The sequence below is a fragment of the Elaeis guineensis genome, chromosome 15 (genome assembly GCF_000442705.2).
Source record: "Elaeis guineensis isolate ETL-2024a chromosome 15, EG11, whole genome shotgun sequence".
Taxonomy (NCBI): Eukaryota; Viridiplantae; Streptophyta; class Magnoliopsida; order Arecales; family Arecaceae; genus Elaeis; species Elaeis guineensis.
The window spans coordinates 66,758,934-66,769,768 of NC_026007.2; the positions used below are offsets into that span (position 1 = coordinate 66,758,934).

The 10,835-nt window shown below is 41.8% G+C and overlaps 1 protein-coding gene across 1 annotated transcript; it reads left to right on the top strand.

Annotated features, from left to right (window-relative positions):
* The first annotated feature begins 1,065 nt into the window (after nt 1-1,065).
* On the top strand, nt 1,066-5,856 carry LOC105058441 (ABC transporter G family member 1). The gene is given in 9 exon segments (XM_010941383.4): nt 1,066-1,294; nt 1,297-1,572; nt 1,670-1,749; nt 1,850-2,314; nt 3,489-3,575; nt 3,674-3,802; nt 3,942-4,133; nt 4,223-4,309; nt 4,999-5,856. Coding segments are annotated over 9 exon segments (2,235 nt in total). The 5' UTR covers nt 1,066-1,080; the 3' UTR covers nt 5,704-5,856.
* Nucleotides 5,857-10,835: the final 4,979 nt, after the last annotated feature.

A 10,835-nucleotide genomic window follows, 5' to 3' on the forward strand; every position in this document is an offset into this window, starting at 1 on the left:
GCTTTTGCTAAAAGCGTCGGCATTGACAGTGCTCAAATTTTACGAGCTTTTAAGTTCGTTAAAAAATGATGTTTTTTAAAACATCGGCAGATCAGTGCAACTTGTCGATATTTTTTAAAAATATTATAAAAAAAATTGATAATTTAATATTTTTTGTAGTGACGGGAGGCGGTAAAAGATCATAATAAATACCCCCCACCAACCAACCTCATAGAAGACTCCATTAACAGCAAATTTTCAAGACTCAAATTTTACATGGTCAAGTCTGGTCTGCGCTTTCATTGCAACAGGAAGCCTCAAAACCCTCGTCGCATGTGTCAACCATCACGTTACGTCTGAAAGCATTATAATAATTCAGACCTTTGAACCGTTCTCGCTTGAAAGTTGGCCAACTTGTTGTAATTAATTACGTGGCAGAATAATAATTACTCAGCGTTACGTGTCAACGTCCATTTAGTTAACAACACGTGGCACGTAAGGTAAAAAGTAAATGTAGAACATAGTTTCGGAATACTAATTACCACCACAAAGGTTGGTTTGGTCTAGATCTTCTCGATCAGTTGAAAGGAACATGATGACTTTGTCCAGAACGACACCACATAGATTTGGATCAAGATTGGTGGTTGCTCTCAGAGTCAAATTTTCTGGTGGAAAACTAATCAGAGAAGGCTACCTTGCAAGGAGGTTCTGAAAGGGAAAGGACTACTATACGCTATTTGATCTTTGCCATGATGAAAAGGAAGATACTATACGCTATTTGATCAGCTGTTTCCTTGCTCAACAGGTGTGGGTGGAACTTAGAAATCAAGATCCTGAAATACCTACTAAAACTATTATAAAAAAAAAAAAAAAAAAAGGGAAGCATAGTTTTGGATAGCTTGTTGGTCAAATAATCAATCCTATTGAAAGGCGAATCCTTCAGCATGAACCACGGGTATCATCCGAGATCAACCTACCTGTCCTCCTTGTCGGACTTTAGAGAAAAAAATGGTCCCCACTTGTGGCACATTTTGAGGACCTCCACGGCTATTTATTTGGGGTTCTCTTGCAGCTCTTAAAGCACAGCTAGCTAAAACTCTCATGGCTTCTCCCCCACATGTGCCAAGATGGACTCCAAGCCCAAGCCCAGCAAAGAATCCCCACCCTCGGCCAGCCGAAGAAGATGACATAGAGATGCATGGCTCCAGGACCGGCGTCGATGCTCCGGGAAGCATCGACAGGTCTTTCCCTTTCAGTGGTAAATTTAATCCTCCATCACCTTTGCACCCTAGCTTCCACAACGGCAGCCAAGAAGAAGTCAACGCTTGCCGGAAATGGAAGTGGTCAAGGTGTCCTTCGAAGAGAAGGTGCCGAGTTCTGGTGTAATCGTAGGCCATGAAGACCTCGAGAGCAACCGGAAAAATCGTGGTATCTCCCTCACCTGGAAAGATCTCTGGGTCTCAGCATCCGATGGCAAAGGCGGGCGCGCACCGATCCTCTGTGGTCTCAATGGTTACGCCAAGCCCGGTGAGATCTTGGCCATCATGGGACCTTCTGGTTGTGGCAAGTCCACCCTTTTAGACACGCTTGCAGGTGATACAAATACATATATCATATTTTGTTATAGATCTACGCGTAAAGTTTCCACTCCGTTATGATGTAGTTAATGTTAAAATTTGTTGATATGTAGGAAGATTAGGATCCAACGTGAGTCAAAGTGGAGAAATTCTGATCAATGGCCAGAAACAGAAGCTTGCATTTGGGACATCAGTATGAAAGCTTTTCTTTCTTCTTACTTTTTCCTTTCTTTTGTTTGCTAGCTAGATCTTGTTAACATCTACATTTAAAAAAAAAAAAAATCTACTCTCAGGCTTATGTGACTCAAGACGACGTATTGATGACGACGCTTACCGTCAGAGAAGCTGTGTACTACTCGGCACAACTCCAGCTGCCGGACTCCATGTCAAGGAAGGAGAAGAGAGAGAGGGCGGAGGAGACGATCCGGGAGATGGGGTTGGGAGGTGCGATGGATACGAGGATAGGGGGATGGGCATCCAAGGGCATCAGCGGTGGTCAGAAGAGGAGGGTGAGCATCTGCATGGAGATTCTCACCAGGCCTGAGCTCCTCTTCCTCGACGAGCCAACCAGCGGCCTCGACAGCGCCGCCTCCTACCACGTCATGGAGAGGATCGCCAGCCTCGCCCGCCGGGAGGGGATGACGGTGGTCGCCGCCATCCACCAGCCCAGCAGTGAAGTGTTCGAGCTCTTCCATGGCCTTTGCCTCCTCGCTTACGGCAAGACAGTTTACTTTGGACGAGCTGCAGCGACCAGCGAGGTAGGTATCCAGGTCACGCTACGAATTTTTTAGCTTCCAAACCGGTTTAGCAAAGATTAATTTCAACGTCAGGAGCTTTTTTTTGTTTTTTTTCCATGGCCGGTTGAATAATGCGTCATTTTATAAGGTATGATTCGTTGTGTGCTATCTTTTCTTGTGACCTTCAACTACGCGATGTTTCGGAGCAGCCAACAACAACCCGAAAGTACGGTACGCATCATCACAGGTTGAACGGCCATCAAATAACGCATGGCGTATGCGGCACGACTCATGCTCGTGAGTACGTTATTTGATGGCCGTCCATTCTCTGATGACGGCCATCCACAACGAGTACACCGTATTCTGTATTAGAGTGTGTCCATCATGGGACAGAAACAGCCGGTACCTCTTGGTCCCGATCTTTCCCGGATATCGGGGCAGGGTGAGTGGGAATGTGGATTAAGACAGGATAGGATATCCACACATGGTGAATATGAGATGGATATCCCGTTCTATAAATAAAAAACTAGAAGGGGCCCGTCCATGATATTTAATACATTGATATTCATATTAGGGAATTCATATATTAGTAAACTAGAAATAAAATAATAAAAGTAACACATGATTCGATAAATCATAAAACAACGTTGGCAACATATGATTGCGTATAACATAAAAACAAATCATGTAACTTTGCATAAAAATTTTTTATTCTCAGATGGATACACACACACACACACACACACATACATACAAATAGATTTGTATTAATGTCATGAAAACAATATATTCGTAGATATGTAAGTACCTCCTTGTCAAGGATAAACTTGTTATCTGTTTGAGATGCTTGTATATGATCCCAATATATGGAATCCGCTTTGCCACACTATTGTATATTAGATATATCACTTAAAAAACTAAGCATATGGCAGTAATTGGGCTTTGTTTGAGCATAAGAAAAGACAGCAGGATAATTAATTAGGAGGTAACTTTTGTAGTTTTTTCCATAAAATTAAATAGAATAAAGGAAGTTCATGGGTAGCTATCTAAAATAATGGCATGGAATCAATTGTCATATATATTCTCATGTCAAAGCCAAAGTTAGACTATGATAAGAAGAGCAAGTTCTTTTACATATATGGATTTAGATTTGACTATTTTGATCAGTGTTTTGATCTATTTTAATTTTTTGCAGTTCTTTGCTTTGAATGGCTTCCCCTGTCCACCTCTTCGAAATCCTTCAGACCATTTCCTCAGGACGATCAACAAAGACTTCGAAAAGGTAGGCAGCATCCCTTCCTCCAACTTTTACTTTTTTAATCATCTTTAGTTCAAGACCTTGTAACATTTCGTCAAAGTTTTTATGTTGCCTTCCAACAGGACATCGAAGAAGGCCCTGACGTTAACCCAATAACCACTGCTGAAGCAATTGAGATTCTTGTGAAATCTTACAAATCCTCCACTATTTCACAGCAAGTAGTTCAACAAATTGCAGAGATAAGTGAAATGGTAATTACGCTGTTGAATCAGTAATTATGTGTTGCTGTGCCATTCAAAAATTATCTCATAACACAGGCCCTTGTAATTTTTTTCAGATAATATCTCGATATCGTGTTCTAATTTTATTTGTATTACCTTTTATGAGAAGGGTGGAGCTCTGGTGAAGAAGGGAAGTCAGGCTAGCTTCTTAACTCAGTCCCTGGTCCTTACGAGCAGGTCCTTTGTGAACATGTATAGGGACTTGGGCTACTACTGGCTGCGATTTGCTATTTATATCGCACTTTGCCTTTGTGTAGGCACTATATACTATGATGTTGGCCATTCTTATGGTTCAATTCAGGTATGTCAGCAACTCCTTTGTAAACTCAAAGGCCATTTCAGTGCATTTTTACATGTAACATCAAGAAATACTGGTTTTCAAATTTCCAGGCCAGAGGTTCCATGCTCATGTTCACAGCTGCCTTCCTGACTTTTATGGCAATAGGAGGCTTTCCATCCTTTGTGGAGGACATGAAGGTTAGTTACTTTCTATCCAGATAAACTTATGAATCTGAATGAATGATGATTCCATAGTTTATTGTGCAAATAAATAAACTATATAATTGTAGCCAAGCACATATTATGTACTAAAGTACTGACCTATTAACCTTCTGCTACTGACACCTGCGGCAAATGATTTGGTTCCTAATCACATATTGTCGTGATATAATAACTATTCTATTTACCATAATTTTTTTTTCCATGGATGCATGATTAATGAGAATACAATGTTTTTTCAATTCTAATGCCTTCTTGCAGTGGTACTCAATATGTGTATTATGACCTTAAGCCATAAATACTAATTGTTGGTGTAAATTGTATCATGTTCTGCTTCTTTATTGTCACAATCTCATTTACATCCAAGTGCATGCTCTACAAGAAAATAAGAGTTTTTAAGATAGCTTTAGTGCTGTATTCAAACTCTTCTTGCACTACCTCTGTCTTATAACCTTAGCAATAATTATAGACTATCACTGCTAATTTTATTATTATCTATTTTCACATTTTTATAACATCATATGGACCTTTAGGTGTATTACATCATTGACTATAATTATGACTATAATTATGAATCATCAGTGTTAGTTTATTAAGATTTGTTTTCTTCACTGCTACAATAACAACATACAAAATTTTTTACCTGTTTTGGTCATTGCATTCTGTAGATCTTTGGACGAGAAAGATTGAATGGACACTATGGTGTCACCGCATTCGTGATCGCCAATACTCTTTCTGCTACTCCATACTTGGCTCTCATCTCTGTAGCACCAGGGGCCATGGCCTACTACCTAGTTGGCCTTCAGAGGAGAATAGATCACTTTGCCTACTTTGCTCTAGTGCTGTTCATGTGCATGATGCTAGTTGAGGGCTTGATGATGATCGTCGCAAGCATCGTCCCAGATTTCCTGATGGGCATCATAACCGGGGCTGGAATTCAGGGAGTGATGATGCTGAATGGTGGCTTCTTCCGGTTGCCCGACGATCTCCCTAAGCCTGTGTGGCGGTACCCGATGTACTACATTGCCTTCCATACATATGCTAACCAAGGCTTCTACAAGAATGAGTTCTTGGGTCTAACTTTCCCCAACGACCAAGCAGGAGGGCCTCCCACCATTAGTGGTGAAGAGATCCTGAGAGATATTTGGCAAGTTGAAATGAGCTACTCCAAGTGGGTTAATCTCGCCATCTTATTCGGCATGGTCATTCTATATCGGATCTTGTTCTTGGTGATTGTAAAGATCACTGAGAAGGTTAAGCCCATGATTAAAGCTCTACTTGTTAAGCCTCCAGTGAAATCCATCCATGTTCTGGAGCAACCATCAGCTGAACTGCGCAAGAAGAGTACCAAAGACAAAAATGGTTTCCTGTGATCTTATATAATTAGATTGAATCTCTTTCCTACCTTATGAGAGGGAACATATATATCAGGCAGTGTATAATTATGTTTTGCATTAGTGTACTGTAGTAAATTAAGGCAGTTTTTATGAATGGATTCACATGCAAGAACAGGCAGTTTTTATGAATTATTCATACACAAGAGCATGGCTTGCTCCATTCAGGGATAACTCATAGAGTTGCACCACTTGCTGTTGCTTCTCATAAGTGTTGAACAGTCCAACAATTGATTACATATCTTTTTACTTTTCGGGTGGAAATTGATTAGGAAATGTTGATGCAATATTTTAGCAAGATGAACCCCGCTCTGGGTCCATGTTTATGTCTCTGTTTTTTTTTCCCGTCTAGACTCTTCAAGTGTTGAAAAATTTTAGAGGTTACTGACATGAGTTTAGATTGAAACTACATAGGCAAGTTCACTACCTGAAACTGGCGTTTAAGTGGTCATAACAAGCTCCTCTGATTGACTCATTGACTGGTCATCAGTTTCAACAATCTAAACATAAGAAAAATCATGGGAGACGAACTAATATTTCAATTTGAACTTGTTTAGATGGTGAAATTTTGACTAAATCTATCAAGCCTTGTCAAATGTTTACAACACCTATGTAGGGTACAATGTGCTCAGTCATCCTGCAATAGTCACCATGTTGGGGACCAACCAAGCTCAAAACTTCAAAGCCTGTCTGAAACAAAGTATCTCTAAACTCCACAAAGCTGTGCTGGAAATTACCAGAGGAAGCCATCGATTCACTTCACTGGAGGTAATGAAATGATTATGAATGATTATAAAAGACTGAAAGAGACGACAAAAATCTCCAATAAGACATCCAGAGCAAACTGGCAAACTGGAGGAAGAGTGGGAAACAAGGTTTAGCTCCTCTCAAATAATCTTGACATCCTATCTCTCTCTCCCTTCCTTGCTCTTGCAAGTTGTAATAACTCATCAGAAGAATTTTTATGCATCAAATGCAATTTTCTTCTCAAAAGAACTTCTGAAAAATTCACTTCCTTGTTATTACAAGACGCATAATATATGTTACCACTTCAAGGTGCCTAGATGATGTACTTGTCATAACCCAGCCTGATCTAAAAGATTCAATCATTAGATTTTGAACCCAAACAGATGGTATCAATCCATTTTCCTTGCACTATTTCTTCTGCGGTGAGAAGAACCAATTGTGCTGATGCCTTCTTGGACGGTTGCTTGAAACTTAGCCACTAATATCACTCACTAAGGAGTTTGGCTACGTTTGGAATCAGGATGAAGTGGGTTTAGCCACACTTCATCCTGTATAACTTAACAAACACCATGGACTTTGTTCAATCCTTTTTCTCAGAAAAAAAAAAAAAAGAAAAAAAATTCTCAAACACTGAATTTTCGTGTCACGATAAGTTATACCCACCAATCTCATCAATACTTATCATCCCAATTAAACCATATTTAGCTTGTACCTAACCGTGGTACCAGCTTAATCAAGTTTAACTTGGTTTACGTCTACTTCTTTATCCCTGCACTGTGAAGTTAAATGACTAATTTTTCCCTCCTATAATGATATTAATACATAATAACACGATACTAAGTATTATATCTTATTATCAGTAATATCATAGGATAATATCATATTATATATTATATATAATTAATAATATAATATATTGTATGTATTATTATTAATATACAATAGTCTATATGACAATACTACATAATAGAAAATAGGGATAGGAAGGACAAACTTGTTGAACTTCATAAAATCTTAATCTTTTCCTCCACTTATCCTCAAATAAAATGAAAGCAATATCTATTATCCTTGGTCATCATCCATACATAAAAGAGAAGTGCAATCACTGGTCCAGATTCCCACCTGGTATAACTTTTTTTTTTTAATCCTCAAAAATACTATGATGGTTTCAAACAAAGTCTAAACATCAAATTCAGGATATTGTTACATACATGTCAAAATCCAACTTAATTTAAAAGTTTAAGACATTAGGTTTTGAACTTAAACATGTTTCTTGAACCTTCTTCCACATTTTTCCATGAGAGACTAAATCACAAAAAGACCTTAAACAATATAACTATATAAGCGTTATCATTCCTAAAAAAATTACATAAACAGCAATTTATTTCCCCTGTTCCTCAAGCTTGTCTCAAATCTGTGACTCATGGCGTAGGCAAAATTTCAAGCATGACCTCCATCATTCAGCTCTCATGTTGATAGCAGCTGTGGTGTGGAGTTGTTGGAAAGAACGAAATTTTCGGATTTTTCTTAACAAATCTTCACCTGTGAAGTCGATCTTTTGGAAGATGATTTATTTATTTAATGACTGATCCATTCTCTGTAAGCAAAGAAAATTGACAAGCATAGCATTTATGACTACGCATCTTCTCAAAAGCAATGGAAATAATAGTTCTGAACGTTCTTTCAGAGGAGAGGACTATGTTTGGCTGGTTGCAATTCATCCTTTTTACTATACTTCCCTCTTGGTTGCCTAAATTTCATTTTGAGACAATGATGAAGAACCTTACGGCTATGAACTCTGAGATTCTTGCTGCATTTGTCTAAAAATTTCTTCATATATTTTGACCCTTTCGTTCTAAATATTTTTCTACAATCTTCTCCTTTAAAAAATATGTATATAATTATTAGATAGATGTCTGATCAGGATACCACCTCCCAAGATCTTTTCAGTACCACACGATGCAGTAGGAAGAAAAAAGAAACAAAATAAAATAATCAAAATACGTGGATCAGCCACAAAAAGGCTCGCCTCCACGGGACATGCAAACTTCACTATGAAAAAGAAATTTTACAAGAGAAGACCTCACCCTCAACCCTTGTACACCCAATTCTCTCTCTCTAGAAATTTCCCTCTCAAAAGCTCTTTCTCTCTTGGAAGACCTCCTGAACCCCTAAAGTGACCGGCGTCCGCTGTCCAAGAGCCTCCTGCTCCTTCTCTCTCAGCAACGCGCGCTCTTGTTTCTCTCCTCACGGATTCCGTATGGCATCTCCGGCAAAAACCAGACCACCTCCCTTCTCTGTTGAGGCACAGGCCTTTTAAAGGCCTTAAACAAGGGTTTAACCTAATTAGATTAGGTTTAGGTCTCCTAAACAAGCCAAATAAAGCCCTTGAACCGTCGGATCAAGATCGAAAACTCCTTGGGCCGTCCGATCACGATCGGTCCACGGAATAGTGCCATGGACCATGAGAAACGCATGAGAAATGCCCACGCAGTCCGTCATGGACCGCCCGGTCCACGGTGGATCGAGGTACAGGGCCTAGGCAAGGCGCCTGGGCCTTGGCCGACCCGCGCGAGCGGGCCTGGGCCGCGCCCGCGCACGGGCCCATGCCCGATTGGGCCGCGCACCCGCCTGGGTCGTGCATCCCGTGCGTTAGCCCCGCCTGGGCCGCGCGCCGCCGCCTGCGGCCGCACCGCCGGCCGCGCTACCGGCGGTCCTCCGCCACCTCGGATCTCGTGCCAACTTCAAAAGTTCGTATCTCCTCTATTCGAGCTCCGTTTGGGGTGATCTTGATCTTGTTGGACTCTATTTTACACCGCGAACCTCGCTGTGGGCTCAATGCAAGCTGAATCTCAAAGCGTCAAATCCTAACAATCTCTACCTCGACTCAATATTCAGCCTCCTCCAAACTCCGAGAGCTTCTGGATCTCCTTGTCCTCATGCCCTAGAGCAATCGCCTGCTGATCATGGATGGACAAACATAAAAGTCGAGCCAGGCTGCTCGATCCCATCTCCGTCGTATGCTGTGCCCCTCTTGACCTGAGACCTGCTCAGGGCATCATCCTGCGGTAATAGGAATCTTACCTTGTGACGTCACCTCTCATCATCCCGAGTCTCCTGTCTCGTATCCGATCCACCTCCAAAAGCTCCATCTCTCTCTGGGCTCCACCTAGCTCCCGAAGTTCCACCTCGCATTGGGCTCCCCGCCAGGTAATAATATCCTTTGCTCCTCTTCTTCCCCTCCAGTACAATCCTATCGCCGCGTAGCACCCTCAGGATTTTTCCACCAGCTACCATCCTGTAGCCTCTCGAATTCAGTCTGCTAAGTAAGATAAGATTCTGTCTGAAATCGGATATGTATCGGACCTCCCCCAATCTCCTCACTGCATTGTCATGTGTCCTCCAGCTGACCGTCCTAATGCCTCTGATCGCACAGCTCGATCCATCCGACAGATATACAGTGTCCTCACTGTTCTCCAAGGAGTCAAACTGCTCCTCTCTACAACATACATGATAGGGGCATGCAGAATCTAATATCCACTGCTAGGAAGAAGTAGATACCTCGTCAGACATCTCTAGGACATCTCCATCTAAATCGCTGCCGGCCGTCGCTACAGCAGTCACCATTCGATTTTTGAGTTGAGGGCAATCTTTGACTAGATGCCCCAACTCTTCACACTGGTAACACCTGATTTTGGTCAAGTCCCTCCTGAACTTGGACCGCCCTCGTTGCGATCTCCTGTCGCTCTGTCTACCGCCTCCTACTCCTCCAGAAGCCACCAAAGCTGAGCTACTACCACCTGAACTCGAAGCTGGGTTCTCCCTCCTGAGAATCTCATTCTGGAATATTACCGTGGTGACTTCGTCCATCTTGATGGTGCTCTTTTCCACTAGAAGAGCAGTCACCAAGGACTCGTACGAAGGGAGAAGCAACGCCAGCAAAACCAGCACCCTGGTCTTCTCCTCAACATTCTCGCCAACGTTGAGGAGGTCGGTGAGGATCTTCTGGAAGTGGCTTAGATGCTCCTGCACACTCTGTCCCTCAGTCATCCGCAGTTGGTAGAACTGCCTTTAGAGAAAAAAAGTATTTGTGAGAGACTTCGCCATGTACAACTCCTCGAGCTTCGACCGCAGCACCGTCAGAAAAGTCTCGCTCAGCACATGGATCACCACCTCATCCGTCAGGTACATGCAGATGGTACTCACCGCCTGCATCTGTAGCCGTTTTCAATCCCGCACCTCCATGGTGGTCCGCTTCTCATCGCATAAGAGAGCATCGATCAACCCCTGTTGGATGAGCACGTCCTTCACCCTTGCCTACCACAAGGAGAAATTGCTCTTACTATCAAACTTGTTGATCTCCA